We start from the raw sequence: 18,949 nt of genomic DNA, 5'->3' as shown, positions 1-18,949 counted from the left end.
GAATACACTCATGGACTTTCAGCATTTCCTAAGCAGTTTGCTTATGTGGGCTGTGGCTGGTTCACTTTTCCGGGAGGATGCTGGGCTGTCTATCTTTACTCACCCTAGCCTGCTGTGCCCGCTTCCTTTCTTCCTGGCAATCTGCCGGTCCAACAGTATTTTTGTGGTTTGTTCAGTCATTCCTTCAAAGTGTCTTTCACTGTAACTTGACATCACTTCCTATTCCTTCCTGTGTAATTCTGGGTAATTGTAGAAGCAGCTGAAAAAGTCACAACCCCACAGAGAAAAGCTGTGACTCCTAGGCTTCCCTCTGGAGCCATATCGGGCAATGCTGAACACAAGAGCAGTATAAGTCCCGGAGGCAAAAGGCTTCTGTAGAGCCCCTCTCACCCAAAATTCTGGGTCAAACAGAAACTATCAAAATTCAATCCCCCTCATGGATTTCCTATGAATTTTTTTTTTTTTTTAAATAACAGAGGGATGATGATCCTGTGTTCCTGTATTAAGGAACAGGAGTGCACCATGTCACCTCCTAGGGTCTTTTCCAGTCCTTGGGTTGCGGGATGTTTACACAGAAATACACTGATGTACATACTTACCTGAAACAGACAGGAGCTACCTCTACCCACAGGCAGAATTGGAAGCCACTTAGAGATACCCAGTTAGACAACTTTCTCTTTCACCGTCTCTTCCCAATATCCCTGTCCAAAGTTTTCTTCCCCACTGCCTGTCATAAAAACTGGTAGTCTATCTTTAGAGTCTTGGGGACTTTATTAGTTAAGATTAGGTTTGTGTGTTGGTCGTAGTTAAAAACAAAATAACTTTAGACTTTAGATGATTAAATCATATAGCTAAAAAGTAGAGGAGTTTAATCCACTGATCTCTCTCAGCCTGGGACAAGACTAGATTAGAGAGGTTCAAGGTTCCAAACATCTACAAATATGTGTGTCCTCTTTTCATAAGATGAATCATAGTAAGAACAGCGACCTCTAATTTATTGTAGAAATCCAGATTTTCATATGTCAGGTTGAAATGGATCATAATGCTGTTCTACTTGTTCATTGAAATGTGCCTTGGATCATGAGATTTAATTTTGTGATGACCCAACTTTGATTTTGTTAATAATATTGCGAATGTTCATGTAATTCAACTAATGCTACTTTTTTGCTAGAATGAAAACATGAAGGAAGATGATCTTTCAGTGGAACGAGATGAAAATGACCCAGCACAAATAAGTCTTAGCCAGTGTGCTAATGAGCCTGTCAAGCAGAAGAAAGAGACAGGGTAAAATTAAATCATTTATTGGTGACTCAAGGAAATGGATTAAACACTGTGGAGAAAATTGAGTGACTGATTAATATGTAGGTTACATATTAACTCCAAAATATTTGAAGCTGAAATAAAAGCAAGAGTGTTACAGCAGACCAGATAACTAATGTTTCACCCTAGGACTGAATTTTTAATGAGAGTGATTGCTAAGAGAAATTTCTTTTTAAATTTATACATATAGAGCCATTATTTTCCTTCCAGTACATTTTTAAAAAGTGGCTATTGTGAAGTTAAATAAAATGATTTCAGTATGGTATATGTGAATTTTTTGAACCACTTTGAGGAAAAAGGCATTTGTTCTGTTTTTCCTGCCTGCTAAAGGTACAGTTATGCAGTGGCCCTACAACTGCTGGGCTTGGATGACGGGACTGGGCCCATTGATAGGGATCCTGTCCTGATGAGGGGGACCTACTTGTCCTTTCTGTATCTGCGCCACCTGAGGATCAGGGAGCTGCAGGTATGCGGATGGCCCTGCATGTATCTGAATTGCTTGGTTGTCTGGAAAGGGGGCAGGCTTTCCTGCTACTCTAGTAGTAATGCATTTTTACACTTTGTTCTTTGTTCTGATTCTTCCATGAAACCAGGCCTTTTGTGGGGTGGTGTGTTCCTTTTCCAGCAGTAGGGTTGACCTGCCAGCTTCTGGGGCCCCAGTAAGTTTCACTCTGTAGGGTGGGCCAGCAAAGGCAGGGTCTTGACCCTGTTCTTTCTTTGTTTCAGCGCATCTGCTTAGGAATTCTGAACTGTTTTAGATCTGTTGAGCGAACACTGACGATCAACACTTCAGGCCTTACCTTGGTTGCAGGGAGCCTGGTCCCCACCTCAGAAGATAGTTCCTGGGTAAATGTGGCAGAAGGAGGCTTGGGCACCTCGCAAGGCCTAAGCGCTCACCACTATGCCCATGGGACATCTGCCGAGCACAAGGTGAGGATTCTGCTACAATTTTTTCTTCCATGATTATCTCATCTCCCAAGCCACCTTCTTCTTAGCACCTGGAATCAGTTAACATGACGAAGTAACAGGTAACAGGGAGTTTCTAGGGAAGTAGCTTTTTTGAAAAATTGTGGTGAAAAGGGAAATGACTTTTTAACCCACAATAAAAGGCAGTGTCCACCTGAGAGCAGGACACGGGCAGGGAACACTCAGCCCTGGAAACCACAATAGGAAGGAAGGAAGGCATTTCAGCTGCTGGTTTGTCCACTTGATAGTGAAGAGAGCAAGAGGGGCGCTTTCTGTTATCCTGAGAACCACATGTCCTTACAAAGAAACTCTTGTAAGACCCCCCTCCTTGACATTGCTAGAGGTACTTTTTTTTTTTTTGCCTCCTTCCTGTTTTCTAAACCCCAATTTAAAAAATAGGTTAGAAAACAAATGTAGAAAAAAATTTGAAACAGGGAAAAATCTATCCCTCCCAAAACCTACTTGTCCCTTGGTGCTTTTACTATCTCTTGAATATGTTTTTCTATAGTCTAAAAAATTCATATTAAATCCCTTTCTTAAATAAATAAATAAAGTAGCTATAAAAAAAAAATCCTTTTCTTTGGGAGTAAAGTTGAAAATGCATACATTTTCTTGAAATATCGTAGACACTCTTGCAATATTTTCATCTCAATCTCTAGAAGGTTTATTCCTGAAGGTGGGGTTTAATATGGATTTTATCTTCTTAAAAGATACTAACTTGACAAATGTGAAAAATAAAATCTATTTAGCTGCTAAATAAGTCATATTTTAAGCTTGTATGACCCCTGACTTATGATTGTCATGTCTTATAAGGGTATGAAATCTTATCAACTATTGTTAATATGCAGTCTGGAGCAGTGCTGTCCAGTAGAAATATAACACAAACCACAGGTATAATTAAAAAATTTCTAGTAGCCACATTATAAAAAGTATAAAGAAACATTAAATTAATTTTAGTAATGTAATCTATTTAACCCAATGTAACCAAAATATCATCATTCTAACATGTAATCAATATAAAGAAATCATTGATGAGATATATATTTTTTCATACTAAATCTTCAGAATCTACTGTGTACCTTATATGTACAGCACATCTCAATTCAGACAAGCCACATTTCAAGTGCTCCATAGCCACATGTGATTAGAGCCTACTGTATTGAACAGTTCAGCTCTAGATATTAGAAAACATTTCCTTATTTTTCCTACCTAGTCACCTCGAGTCCAACTTTCACTCAGTATATGGGAGACTTCTCTTTTTGGTCTCCTTCCCTAACAATTCTCCCCCTCCCATCTCCTCACCATACACAGACTTCCCTTTTTACCCCTCTGCCCTCTTCCCTTGATCCTAGTTCATGGTTCGTCAAGTCCAGTTAGTATGTTCCTCAGTGGAGCTGGAGAGGAAGGTTAAGACACTTTGGAAACAAGCACACCCATAAAACAAACACATCTTTCTGTTGCTAATATCCAGCCTGTCTTATACCACAGCTGTAGATTAAAAAAAGAATCTTTCTTACCACTGACCCCATCTCCCAGTTTGTTTGTTCTATGATGGGGTGGGGTGAAAATGAAGGAGGAGAGGGGAGACAAATCCTAATCCTGTCCCATTAATTGTAGGAGGAGCTTCTCAAGGGTAATACAGTATTTCTTTCCTATGCTCTCATAAATGATAGGAATAACAGCACCCTTAAGAAGCTGCCAGCAGCTACTACTTCAGCGTGAGAAACTCAAGGAAGTGGCCTTCTTTCAGGGTCTTTAATAGGACCATGTGGTTTACTGCACTCCATGTATGTGGCCATGTCAGCATTTAATCTAGAATGTCCAGACTAACTATGTGATTCTTTCCCATGTAGAGGATGGAAGGAACAGATGCTAATTTGTTGGGTTGATCTCACCAGGCCAGGGCTGAGGCTACTGGGAGCAAGATCACTGGGCTTACCAGCCAGGGGAGCTAACATCAAAGAAGCCCCTGAGATGGAGACCCTCTTCCCTGGGCCCAGTGTATTTGATCCCATGAGGAAAGTCTGGGGCCAGTGTTAACACACGTTTGCTCAGTGATAATACCAGAAAAGGAAAGCCCCTACAACCTGTCATGGACACTTTGCCATGTGCCTACTTTAAGCATGTGGCAGGGTAGAAAGGGCCCCAGAATGAGAGGCAGCAGGCTTCTCCTGGCTGTTTGACCTTGAGCATGTCTCTTCAGACACATAGGCTTGACACCTCATAGTGTGTTCAGGATCTGCCTGGACTTGACATCCTGGTAGCAGAGACTGTTGTGAGCAAGTAGTGAGAGATGAGGCTGCAGAAAAAAGCAGACCATGAAAGGCTAGGCTCTCCTCAGGATGTGGGACTAATTCCAAGGTTGGTGAGGAACAGAATTTTAAATAAGAAAATGGCACTCCTCATTGTTTTATAAATTTCTCCAGATCTTTGCCCAAACATAATCACATTTATTCCCTTGCTTGAAGTCTTTATGAATTTTCTGTTTCTCACAAGGTAAAGTTCAGGCTCCTTGGTGAAGTTTACAAGGCTGGGTGCAAGCTGGCCCCTGCCAACCTTTCAGACCTCATTTCCCCCCACTGTCCCTATACCTTCATTCTTACAGAGCTGGGACTGGCCTTCCTCTGAATGGGCAGAGCTGTTCATGCCTCTGGGTCTTGTGCATAATGGCCCTTCTGTCCCTCACCTCCTCTTTCCTTGATAAAGGCCTGCTCTATTCAAGTCCATCCAAACATTACCTCTCTGAGAAGTCTTTCTTACATCTCTCTGCAGAGCTGAGTGCTTCTCCCTATGACTTGTCTACCTACATTACAGCACTTGGCTCATTCTAAAACTCTTGGCTTATCTACTCCCACAGTCTGTGAGACTGTCATTCATTCATCCTCCCATTCATTCACCCCACAAATGTTCTGACCAATAAATATACTAGGCACTAGGGATACAGCAGTAAACAAAACTGTCACAAATCCTTGCCATCATGGAACTATTTAATGGAAAGAGACATTAAATAAATAAGTAAGTAACATATATAGAATGGCTAATGGTTTGGCACCAAAGCTTCTCCAGACATCCTAGGCCCTTGCAGTTGGGAGGCGCCAGAGGGCTGTGAGCAGAAATGAGATGTGTCACTTCCAGTCCAAAGCATGTAAGAGCCAATCCATGATGCTCCAGCATGTCAAGCCACAAAATAGAAACATCCTGGATCCCTGGGTCACTGCTAGAAGAGAGAGGTCTAGAAAGCAACTAGTCCTGCAGTGGGCTCTGCCTGAGTGATAAATTAATTTTAAGTATTGGCTACTGAGCTTTGGGGTTGTTTATCATAGAATAGCCTTTGTGGACTGGTGAAGATGGTGGTAGAAGCTGTGGAGAAAAATTAAGAAGGAAAAGGGGATAGAGAGTTGGTGATGGGACATTGCCAGGTGTAAGTAGGGTGATCAGGGAAGGCCCTACTGAGAAGGTACTATCTGAGTTAAGACCTGAAGGAAATCAGGAAACAAACCATGTGACTGACTGGGAGAAGAGTGCCAGGCAGAGGGGAGAGCCAATGCGAAGGCTCTGAGGCAGAACCGTGTCCAGCAGTGTTGCAGGAACAGCAAAGAGCTTAGTGCAGCTAGAGTGAATGAGGGGGAAATTGTTAGGAAATGAGGTTAGAGAGATTGGAAGAGTGGAACAGGTTATGTAGAGCCTTATGGATCATTTTGAGGACTTTGAGTGAGAAGGGGAGCCCTTAGAGAGTTTTGAGCCAGAGAGATGTGATTTAACTTACATTTTAACACTTGTGCTGCTGTATTGGGAATAGACTGAAGGGCTGAGCAGAAATTCGTTAGGAGGCTATTACATTGATCAAACTAGAGACAATGCATCTGGGAAAACAGCATGATGAGAAATGGTCAAGTTCTGGATATATTTTGAAGGTATAGCCACTATGATTTCCAGGCAGTTAAGATGTAGAATATGAGAGAAAGAGAGAAGTCAAGGTTGATTCCAAAGTTTTGGCCTAAGTATCTGAAAGTTTGGTGTTGCCATCATCTAAGATGTGGTTGGAGCAGGTTTGTTGGGAAGATCAGGATCTTGGTTAAGGGCATTGAAACTTTGCCATTCTTAATAGATGTTCAGGTGGCAAAAGGAAGTAGGGAGTTGTATATATATCTTCCACATAGTAGGTATCTAGTAAATGTTTGTTGAACAAAAGAAATGTTCTGTTCGTAACAGAATGGTTGTGAGGTCACAGACAGACAATATAAATGAAAGTGCTTTGCAAAGTACATCATGCTATTCAAATGCAGAAAAAATAGCTATGATAAAATAGCTATGATAAAGTATCACTCTGCAGGTGAGGCGGAGACTAGAAGATATTTTTTATTTTCGTTTTAAAAGATTGTAGCCAAAGGATTGGGTCAGTCACCCAACAAAGTTTGATGAGTTCTTAGACTGGGTTATAGTAGTAGTAGTAGTAGTAGTAGTAGTAGTAGTACTATTTATTATTTGAAATTAATGAAAAGATGATTTAGAAAAAGGCAAGCTAGCCAGAGAAGTATTGTCTACATTGCCAAAAGGCCTAAACTTTTTACTAACAAATGATGGCAGAAATCAATAGAGTGAAAAGAATTAATGATGGGCACCAATTTTCCTATAGTTACTATACTCAAATAGTTATTTTGGCATCAGTTAATTTGCAGGCTTAAAAACATATGAATCATCCCAAAGATCAGATTATACCTTAGTCAAACAGGTAATTATTGCCATCCTTTTCTTGCCACTCCTCCAAGAATAATATTGAAGGATCAACTCTCTACACCACAAAAACCTTAGACCTTAGAAGGAAGATCTTCCACATGGCTGTGGAAGAAATGAAAATAAAAAGGAAATATTACAGTGACTGAGCCATAACCCTATGTGAGGTAGTTTGGCCATCTCGTCTTCACAGTTCATCTCCTATGGACATAAGTGTACATTTCAGACACAGGAAGTCAGGGAGGGAAAGGAAAGAAATATGTATGTCTTATATAAAGGGCTTGAACCATGACTTGGGGGTGGGGAAAGTGGAAAAAAAGACGATTTAAGTGGATGATGGCATTACAGTAGGCATCCTGACACTGTTACTGCTTTCCATCAGCTTCAGAACTCAATCCGGTAGCCATTTCTTTAAAGTCTCAGAAAATTCCCCTGTACAAGAACACTGGGAAAGAAAGGTCTTTTCCAGTAAAGTGGATAAAGCATACCACATTAAGTTGTCCCTTTTTTCCTCAGAGGAGAGCTCATTTTGCATAACAGGCTATAGGAGCTAAATGCCAACAGAAGCTGACATGCTAGCTTATAAATCTAAGCAAACTGTTTAATTTTTGTATGTTACATGTAATTTTCTCAGCATCATTTCTATTTTCCACCAGTGCCTGTCATTTCATAAAAACAATATGTTCACTTTTGGAACTTCTAGTCAAAGGAAGCTCCTAATTATTAAAAAGTTTTATGCCTAATGAATAGTAAAAAGCAGGGACTTCCCTGGTGGCGCAGTGGTTAAGAATCCGCCTGCCAATGCAGGGGACATGGGTTCAATCCCTGGTCCAGGAGATCCCATGTGCCGCAGAGCAACTAAGCCCATGGGCCACAACTACTGTGCCTGCGCTCTAGAGCCCGCAAGCCACAAACTCTGAGCCCATGTGCTGCAACTACTGAAGCCTGCGCGCCTAGAGCCCGTGCTCCGCAACAAGAGAAGCCACTGCAGTGAGAAGCCCGCGCACCGCAATGAAGAGTAGCCCCCACTCACCGCAACTACAGAAAGCCTGTGCTCAGCAACAAAGACCCAACGCAGCCAAAAAAAAAAAAATAGTAAAAAGCAAAGCAAACCAAAAACAACCACCTATCAGAAAAATGTTTAACAATGAAATATCTTCTTGATGGAATATTATGAACCATAGCTATTATTTGGAAATGCTCATGGTTTTACTTATTAGAAGATTTCTAAGTTTCAGCTTAAATAAAAAATCTATAATTGAATGAGCAACTCATTAAAGAGGAGTCTCTTCAGGGAGATTAAGTATTTAATCACCTGGTGTACTTACAACAGCACGTAAAAAATCAGAGCCAGAGAATCAAAAGTTCCCACAGAGTACCCCTGATCTACCTTTCTGATAATGACAATTAACCATCCCCACAGGTGATCATCTGCCCTGTTTGTGAAGGTTCCAGAGGGATTCCTATGGTTATACAATAGGCAATGCCACATACACAAACCAAATGACGTGTCTCCCGAGAGCCAGGATATAATGACTGCTTAAAATTTATAGATAAATGCATTCTATCCAACAACTGATTACTTAACAAAGTATTTATGTTATAAGAATGAATAGATGGGGGATAAAAGATTGGGATCTATTGGTTCCATAGTTTAAATGACTCATGAATATAACAACTAAGAAGAAATACATATACATATATATATATATATATATATATATATATATATAATAGCAAATGTTGGTGAGAATGTGGAGGAATTGGAACTCTTGTGTACTGTTGGTGGGAATGTAAAGTGGTACAGCTGCTTGTGTGAAACAGTATGGTGGTTCCTCAAAAAATTAAAAATAGAATTATCATATGCTCCAGCAATTCCATGAAGAGGGTATAGGTAGCCTATGCAAAGGACCTGTGGCCAAGAGGGAGCATGGCACCCACAAGAAATCAAAAGAAGACATGAATGGCTGGGACACAGTGATCCAGGAGGAAAGTGATGCAAAATGAAAGTAGCCCAAGGTTTCTCAACCTTGGCACTATTGGCATTTTGGGCCCGATAATTCTTTATTGTGAGAGGCTGTCTTGTGCACCGTAGGATATTTAGAAGCATCCCTGGCCTCCACCCACTAGATGCCAGTAGCACTTTCCCCCAAGTTGTAACAACCAAAAATGTCTCCAGACATGGCCAAATGTCCTCTGAGGGGAAAAATCACATTTGGTTCAAAACCACTGGAGAGAGAGATAGGCAGGGGCCAGACCACGTAGGTCCTTTTATGGAGTTTTGCTTTGTTCTGTGAGCAATGGGAAGCCCTTTGGGATATTAAAGGGGAGAAGGGATAACATAATCTATATTCCATTTCTAAAAGATCCTCTGCCAGTAGTGAGTAAAATGGAAGGGAGAATAAGCCCGGGCCAGAGGGGATGTGGACAGACCAATTAAGAGGCTAGGCCAGTTTAGAAGTTCCTAGACTAGTCCTAGTGCAAGCTAATGACAGCTTGGACTAGGGTGGTGGGTGGTGGAGATGCATACAATTGGATGGATTTGAGAGATAGGAAGTAAAATCAACAGGACTTCGTGATAGATTGGACATGTAGGGTGAGGCAGGAAGAGACATCCGGAATGTTTAATGCTAGAGGAAGTGGATGGGTGGTGGTGCTATTTACTAAAATGGGGAAGCTGGAGGTGGCCTTGGTTCGTGGGGGAGATCACACGATTTGATCATGTTAAATTTGAGGGGCCTTTGAGATGCCCAGGAACAGATGCTAAATAGGTAATTGGATATGTGTGTCTGGAGCTCTAGGAGGTCTGGATCAGAGATATAAATTAGGGAGCAAATGGTCTAAATATGGTAATCTCAGCTGTGAAAGTGTACTATCTCCTAAGGAAGGACTATAGGAAGAAAAGATGAGGTCCTAGGACTGGGGCTTGAGTGTGGCCACCATTTAATGACCTGATAGAGAAGAAATGGCTGGAAAATTGGTGAGAGCAAGAAGAATATGAGCAGGGAGTGCTAAACTGTGTCAGATGCTCCTGAGAGATTACATAAGATGACTAAAGAAAGTCTGCTGGATGTGGAGCAAAGGTCATTGTTGGTCTTAGTGAAAATGGTTCAGGTGGCTTGATGGAGACAAGAGCCAGATGGGAATGGATGAGGAGCAGGAGGTGAAGAAATGGAGACAGTGGGTACAGATGACATCTTAGGAGGCTGGACTGTGAGAAAGAGGAGAGACGTAAGGTGGAACCTGGGGAAGGGTGTGAGGATGTTTCAAAATCAGAGGGCTGTGAGCATGTTTCAGTGTCAATTGGGAAATCTCTGGTTGAGATGAGTTGGATGTCCAAGGAGGAGAGATGCTTCAGAGGGCGAGGGAATGGCCTTAGAGAAGGGGAGTGGAATCGGCCCCTACAGTGCAGAGGGAGCAGGAAAGGAGGGGCGGGAGTGTGGTGGGTTTGTGTGTGAGTGGAGAAGTGGAGGGGTGTTAGCTGAGACTGAGGGAGGCTGGGCATTGAGGGTGGGGAGAAGGGTAGAGAAGTTTGAAATTATGAGAATTATTATTAGAATAATGATTCTCAGGAAGCAATAGGCCCTTGGTCATCTAAAAAATAAAATTATGATTGGAATACTCAAATTACTTATATGAGTTTCCTAGGGCTGCCATAACAAAGTACCACAAAGTGAGTGGCTCACAACAACTGGGAGGGAAGTTTATTCTCTGACAATTCTGGAGACTACAAGTCCAAAACCAAGGTGTCGGCAGGGCCATGCTGTCTCTGAAGGCTCCAGGGGAAAATCCTCCTTGCCTCTTCTGGCTTCTGGTAGTTGCCAGCAATCCTTGGTGTTCCTTGGCTTGTAGATGCATCACTCCAATCTCTGCCTCTGCCTTCACGTGGCCTTCTCCCCTATGTATCTGTCTCCAAATTTCCTCTTTTTATAAGAACACCAGTCATTGGATTGGAGCTCACCTTAATCCAGTATGACCTCGTCTTAATTTGTGTACGTCTGCAAAGACTGTATTTCCAAATAAGGCCACATTCACATGTTTCAATTGGACATGAATTTTGGGGGGACACATTCAACCCAGTATATTACTAAGACATGAGATTGTGTTAATGCATTTTAGAAGTATTTATAAGATTATAAGAAAAATATCTTTAACAGCTAATGTTTATAGATCTCAAGGGTCTCATATTCATGGTGTCATATACTCCCTACAACAACCATTGTAGTGTCTCCACTGTGCCCATGTTACAGATGAGGAAATGGAGGCTAAGAGTAGCTGCGTGACTTGCCTAAGGTGAGATCCTGGCAGAGCCAAGACCTGAACACAGGCACTCTGGCTTCAGAGACCACCTTTAGCACTTGGCTCTGTTGTCTACCTTTTTCCAGATAATCCTGAGTTAATCATAAAATTTAGTTATCTATCTAAGGAACTACGCTTCCCTGACATTCTTTGCTAATATCTTTTTTCTCTACATATAGCTCTTAATACATTCATCATGTCTATAGCTGCATGCTGACAGCCCACTGTGTGGGAACAGAAGCCTGCTGTTTTGTCCGTTTGGGCTGGCAAAATATAGCTCTCCCTCTTCTGGTAACTTCCAGGCTTGGCTTTCTTTCCCAGGTCTAAAGTGTCCAATTCACGGAGTTCTTGGAAGTGGAGAACCAGGATGACTACTACAGCATGGATGCTGGTTACGTCCACACCCAGGACCAGCAAGGAGGGTATGTCATGTATGATGAAGCCTTGAATGATCTGAAGGAACTAGAGACAGAACTGCTGCTTGTGGCCAGCCATTACACTGAGAAAGAAAAAGGTCAGAAGTCAGATTTTTTCAAATCAACCAACCAAACAGACAAAAACCACTAAGGGCTCTATTTAATACCTCCCACCTCAAAATATATAGGCATATACAATAGTATCTGAAAATTCAATAAGCACATACACCTCCTCAACACACACCATTTTAGAAAAGAACAGTTTTGTTTCCAGCTCAGGTCCCCCATTTGTTGGAGACTGTAACTTGGTTATAGTTCTTACTGTTGTTTAGACCCTACTTGTTGCCCAGTGGCATTTCTGCCTTACCCATTGGGTGCAGGGCCCTGAGGGAAATTAATGATTTTTTTTCTAAGTGACAAAAAAGGTGATTGACCTTGGGGAAACTGCAGTTAGAAGCAGAGATATTCCTGAGTTCCTAACAGAAAACCACCAGGATGCAAAAAGCCCTGGGTAGGAAAATGCCAGACAAGCCCCAGGGGGAGAAATCATTAGTCAGGGTAATCAAATAACCCGTAATCTGTATTCTCTCTTCCTTTTGGCATCACTCAAATTTATCCAATTTTAGAAATAGATGAGGTAAGAATATTCCTATTGGAATAATATGACTGCATTAACATTGCATTTGGAAAGAACTTAGAGTTTCTAGACACACTGCAACACCTGGAGGGAAATTTAGCAAGAGTTTGTGCTATTTTGTAATATATGTAGACTTTAATTAAGGATAATTCATGTTCATATTGTTATAAAAGGCTGCTCTAAGAATGTTTGACAGTTAACCTTTCAGATCCCAGACAGAATTAATTTTGTATTAGATTGAATTCTTTGTTCTGTCTTTGCCACAGACCATTTGGGATCTGAATCATGGGATGCGGTGCCGGCATCCAACATTCCAGGGCATTTAATTTCAGCTCTTAGCTTTTATCTCTACTGGTCATCCTACATACTAATGCATCATTTTTGCTGATGTTAGTTTACACTACGATTCGACTATTTCCATCTGCTAAGAACTTACTTTGATTGAAATACTTAGTCACATGAGCATCTCTCGCTGAGCTAGTGAGTATACGGTCATCCATTGTAAAATGATTTCCCAACTGCTGCTATAGAAATTCCTGACCAAAGCCTTTCTCTTGTTCAAGTACGCACCATGTACTTGATAGTTATTAAACCTGAAAATCTCTTTCTCTTTAATATTTTATTATGAAATAGACCACTTAAAATTTTAAGCAATAATGATGTCGACAGTGAAAACTTACAGTACTATAGTGGGAAAATATTTTAGCTGAATAATGGCAATGATTACACTTACTGATTTAAGTTAGTAATTAACATAATTAAGGAATATCTTAGAAATTTCCCTGAAAAATTTTGACTTGGCTGGCATCAGTTGATACAGCAGGTTAAACTGAGTTTGTTGTTAAACCACCAGGGACCTGTTTTTACCGAAGGAGAAATGTGTGTTTTGCCTTTAAATTACAGGTTTGCAGACATTTTAGTAAATATTTCATGTTAACTGAATTTTGGTTATATTTCTAAAATTAGTCTTTTAAAACTAAAAGTAAAAACAAAAACCTTTGTTGATTTAAAAGTCAGCAAGTATGAACTTAGCGCCTGGTCTTGCCCATGGCTCTTTAACCGACTCTGAGGAATCCCAGTTACCCATTCAGTGTTTTCCTTCCTGAGAGGGAGCTGACAATCTGAGGGGTCCATTTCTACTAGGAATAGCTTCATAGAGAGGCCTGTCTCTGGTCATTTTCATCCATTTCTCTACCAGGTCACAAAGAGGGCAGCGAGTCAAATATTGACCAGGACTGGGGATGGGCCCATGCAGGTGTGGACAGATTTGCTGTGCTGTATGACATGTGGACTTGGGAAGCAACTCTTCTAGAAAACAAGCGCCAGGTATTTTTGCCTAGAAAACAAAACATCTATTCAATATTCTTATAAACCCCAATATATTTTTTTAAACCCAGTGGGTCTTTTAGGGCAGCTCTCAATAAAATGAATAATTATTTAAATAACCTTAGCTAGTTGTAAGGATGTGAGTAATAAATTTTACGTTCTTTACTGTGGTTCTTTGTTACAAAAAATAAAATGTGAAGGATATGACTTTATCTTAAGGGCAATTTGTTAGAGGGCTGTATAATTCAGGCCCTTTTATAATATGTATGCTTTTATTGAGAACGAATGATGATTCCATTCATGTTCATTGTCCTGTCAGGGACAAGCCTCACTTTGCTAAACACAGACAAACTGACTGACCTTATTATGGCCTTTAGAAGGGTATGCCACATGTGGGTGGGTGAGAGCAGTTGGGCAAGGATTTCCAGAATGGAAATAAGAGGATATGAAGACTGGATGTTGGAGTGAGAGAATGAGGGTGGAATTAAAATGACTTCCTTGGGCTCAGGGAGGAGACTGTGTTAACTGAAACAGAATGAAAGAGGAGGGGCCTCTTTAGAGGGGAAGGTAACATTGAGTCTAGGACACAAGGTATGTGAGGAGAGTTTGCGAAAACCCAGGTGTGAATGTTTTGAGGGAGCTGTAGGTTTGAAGCTCAGGAGCAGGTATGAGCTGAAGTATGAATGTGGAAGTTGAACCATAGTAATGAATCGAAATGACTAGGAAAAGCCAGAGATGCCTGAAGTGGGTTCCTGGGAACACTTACATTTAAGGGGAAGGTCATGGAACAAGAATCCATGAGAGGAACAAGAAGGAGGAGCCAAAGAGACTGCAGAAAAAAAGAAAGGGATAGTGTTAGGAAAGCCCACAGGAAAAAAACATTTTAATTAGGAGAGGATGGTTTCCCGTGTGGACGTGAAACATCAAGAAAGGTGAGTCCTAAAAACCAGACAGTGGGGTCTGCCATCAGGCAGTCATTGCCAGCTTTGTAGGACTCTCTCAAAAGAGTAGCAGAGATGGAAGCCAGTTACAGTGCGTTGTGATGTGGTCAGAGGATGAGGAAGTGGAAATGTTTTCTTTGAATTGTTTTTCTAGTAGAGTAGAGGGTTTACCATTTCATCTACGCTCTGGTCTGTTACTCATGGAGATGTAGGTCACCCACTTTTGAAAACAACTGGCTGGACTTAAAGGGTGCAAGGCTTGGCCTTGAAAATTGTTCCTCTTTTCAAAGACAACTGGCTTCTAGAGTTTGCATCTGCAAACTTGATCTGCCAAACAGAACCTTACTGTGATCAGCTGAGTAAATGGGAGATTTAGACTCAGTGTAGAAACTGGAGAGGCTGCATTAAACGTAAAGTAATACAGAATCCTCAAACTTGACAAGTTTATTGGGCCAGACATGAGTTTTAAGCAGCCCCCCTTTTCTGTACTCTCCCCACCTCCACTTTCAGTTCTTCTAGGCCTTTTATGGAGGCCCCAGGCAGGACTCAACGGCAGAGAAGAATAGAAAGGCAGAGTAATAAAAAACAAATAAATTTCTCCTTACTTTGGCCTAGGGTTCATTCTGTGCTAAGCTACCAGGGCTGTCCACTGGTTTCTTCTGTGGTACGTGAAATTATTTTAACTTAAAACAATCATTGAAAATATCTCCCTCATTTCTACCCCGAGAATGTGTTCCCTATGGAAACTGAGCTCTCTGTGCCAAAAACTGGAAAATGTGGCTTTCTAAATCAGAAATTGTCGAAAGGGCCTAATTTTAATGGATAAACCAGATTTTTATCTAAAGTACAATTGATTTCCCCCAGTACTGATTCTACTGCCAAGTGTCCTCAGCTGTTTTTTATTGTTAACTATATTGGAATCACTAAAGTCAAGAATTGTTCAAACACATTGGCTTGTCTTAAATCCTTAAAGTAGCCATATTATGTAAAAGGCTCATAAAAATAGAGCTGGTGTGAATTTAGGTGGATTAAGAGACTCAGAAGCTGGGCATCTGCTGTGCCAGTTCCTGACATTTATACCAACTGCTAATTCTCTCCACAGCCACCAGAGGACACATTTTCAGGATAATTTGAATTAGTGTTTAGAGCACTAAAAAAAGGCCAAAAATTCTGTGACAAGATGTGTCTGACACTGATTTTCTGTTTTGCACTTTCATTTGACCTAAAATACTGTTTTTAAAAGTTTTTTAAGTCCAAGAAATAAAAAAAGGCTGAGGTAAAAAATATAAACACAGTACGGTTTGAGATTATTCATTCTTCTATTTTCTCCAATATTTGATGCCTACCGTCAGTGTGCACCACATATTATTTTGCCTGAGAGTTGGCCCTTGACATACACAGGTGGCATTTGGCAGGCTAGGAAGACTTCTTAGACAAATACCAGCCCAGAGTTTAAATGGAAATGGGCCAGTTAGCAAACAGATAATAAATAGCAACTGTGAGGCAGAAAGATCACAGTCCTACCCCTGCTGAGAAAGAATTCATAATAAAATTATGCAAAGAGCCATCTGAGAGCTTTTCAAGGTGGAGGGCAAAGCTTGAAAAAGGCTTGTCAATTTAAAAAGAGCCACATTTTCCTTCTCAACAGCTAGGGTTGCCAGGTAAAATATGACAATATTGGGGACATACTGAAAAAGTATTGGTTGTTTATCAGCAATTCAAATTTAACTAGACGACCTGATTTTTATTTGTTAAATCTGGTAATCCTACCAACAACAAAGTGATAGTGGCAATTTAGCACCAGCCTCTGCAACCTGGTATCACCAGATTGGAATCGCCAGCAAGAACCCTTACCACAAACTTCCCCTCCCAAATAACCAAACAATAGGGCTTATTGTACAAAAACAGGTCAAGGCAATACAAATACTATAAACCAGCTCCTGGGATTGCCCTGGCCCAGCCAAAAGGTTTAAATTCGTCCAGAATGATTTAGGGAAGTTATTGTTTCTTTTCTAATCTTCCCCTAGGCTATTGAGTGGCACCCTTCTTACCCCATCACTCCTTCGTTTCTGCTTTGTCTTCTGCTATTTAATAACTGAATGCTATTCTAGAGTAGAGCCCTGTGGATGGGATAAGGTCATTTAGATCACCCTGCTTATTTCATTTTCCCTGGGGTTCACTTAAAGGCAAGGCAGCTGCACCTTCCTTCATTTCACAGTCTGAGCCGTGTGAGTTTTTAACCTGTGGAGCACATTCTGTGTCCTAAGCTTTTAGCCTCTTCTGGTGTTATCCTTTTTATACTAAGGTTGACCCAAGGCCCCTTGGACCAATGTTTCCCAAAGGGCATCCTGCAAAACTGGATGCTAAATAAAGTGTCCCAGGCTCTCCCTGCTTGAGCCTTAGCATTGAAGCCGTCAGACATTGGACTTCTATTACTAAGGCAGTATTTGATTCCTAGTCTGCTATTGATTCTCAAGTGTTTAACTCCTTGGGAGCCTCAGGAGTTGTTATTGCAAGGTGCAGACACTCCTGGCTTTTCCTGCCACTTGGTTCCTTTACTCCCCGCTGCGCTGTTGCCACCTATATTCAAGTAGTGCTTACACCCTCTCAGTTCTTTCTCGTCTTGCATTCTTAGCTATGGGCTCCACACAATGAAAGGGGCTCTTTATCTCCTTTTAGGAAATTCCGTGGTTTGTTAAGAAGTGGGCTGGTTTCCTGGCCTCAAACTACCAGGAAAGACCAACACCCAAGGAAACAAAAAATGCTCTTTCTCTAATGCATCTCAGCGTGTGCTAGGCTGTCGGGTGGGTAGAAATTGCAGGCTCAACAATCCACTCCTTGCTGTCATTTAAATGCACACACTGGGCACACCTGTGTCTTTGGTGATACAGCTACCCTGGGAGCTGAGGCCTTTCAGAAGCGTGAAACCTCCATTAGAGGAGTGGGTCAGAGAAGACTGGGGAGGGACATGTTGAGCTGAAACTCTTGGGGGGATGTTGGATTAGATCGGCAGAGGAAAGGGATCTGTTCTGTTGTGAGACCATTGGGAGTAAAAGTTCAGAAGCTTTCAGTTATAGTTGATTTATCCATCAGGTAATATAGACGTGGTGTTTAGGATCTAAGAGCTTTTCAGGGGCCATTGGAAATACGTGAGATCTGAGAGAAAAAACATGCATTACTCGGAAATCCAAAAAGAAAATACAAAATAGTTATCAATAAATGCTTAAATGACATGTCCATAAAATGTTAAAACTTTAACTGAGCACTTATAAACATCTCATTACATTTGAAAACAATTTATAGATCAGATTTTCTCACTTCATAAGAATTCTCAAGTACATACTACCCAGAAATCATAGCCAATCATTAATGAAATGTATTGCTCATAGCCAAATAATTTGAAAAGCAAAATTATAAATATCATGTAACATTTTTACAGAAAATAATTGATTGGGATGTGAGTTTTAATGTATGTGATATAATGTGGGTCAGGGTCTCCAAAAGTAAGTGAGTCTAAGGCCTATGAAAGTTTTAAAACAACCCTAAGACAGTAATTACATTCTTCAGAACTACTTACATATTGGCCCTTAGGTCCCTGTGTGGGATTCCAGCCCAGTGATCTCTGAAGAGCTTTTTCTGATTAGCACCATGACTAATTACACGCAAATAGAATTTACACACAGAACAGAAATTCCTTAAGTGCATAAACAAATGTAAAAACACAATAAAGAACATCTCTTTCTGAATTCCCACACTAAGAACCCTCTTCAACAGTTAGTGCATGGAAGCTTTCTTCGGTTTTTAGAAAAGACTTGTGAACGCCACTAAAACAAAAGTTCCCTCGATGCTCTTGAGAGTTCTGTACGTAGGCCTTTCCTAGTGAAGTCTGATCTGGGATAAATGCCTTTATAGCTAGAGGGGACTTTCATCCTCAGCTTGCCACTCTAACCCCCTCCCCCACCATTTCTACATAGGTGAAACTTCCGGCAAACTGTTAAAGCGAAAGGATCATAAATGGGACTGAGGATGTAGAAGAGGGGTGGAGGCCACCTGCTCACCTTTGGTGATAGAGTAAAATGGGGGAGGGAGAGTGGGTCTGTGGAAAAAGGTGTTGGAGATAAATGGATTTGATGAAGTGACATTGAATGCACTGTCTCATTGGAGCTTATAATTATTAGATGTTATATTATTCATTATATTACCCCCCCTTTATTTGTGGAGAGCAGAGGAAGAGGGGACAGAGGTGAAACGAGTGCTTTGTCCCTCACCCTCCCTAGCTTGGTCTGTGTCGCACTGGTGCGGCAGCTGCC

At 41.1% G+C, this 18,949-nt stretch overlaps 1 protein-coding gene across 1 annotated transcript in view; it reads left to right on the top strand.

Moving 5' to 3' along the window:
• LOC309634769 (uncharacterized protein) overlaps positions 1–18,949 on the top strand; it is a 176,377-nt gene that overhangs the window by 51,790 nt on the left and 105,638 nt on the right. Inside the window, 6 exon segments of the mRNA XM_082405182.1 lie at positions 1,172–1,284; positions 1,651–1,786; positions 2,047–2,250; positions 11,641–11,643; positions 11,647–11,833; positions 13,571–13,737. Coding sequence (XP_082261308.1) covers positions 1,172–1,284; positions 1,651–1,786; positions 2,047–2,250; positions 11,641–11,643; positions 11,647–11,833; positions 13,571–13,737 — 810 coding nt within the window.

Source organism: Balaenoptera borealis (genome assembly GCF_965194805.1).
Source record: "Balaenoptera borealis genome assembly, chromosome: 9".
NCBI classification, from domain to species: Eukaryota; Metazoa; Chordata; class Mammalia; order Artiodactyla; family Balaenopteridae; genus Balaenoptera; species Balaenoptera borealis.
The sequence above is the reverse complement of the archived record's forward strand: the minus strand, read 5'-3'. Positions and strand labels throughout refer to the sequence as shown.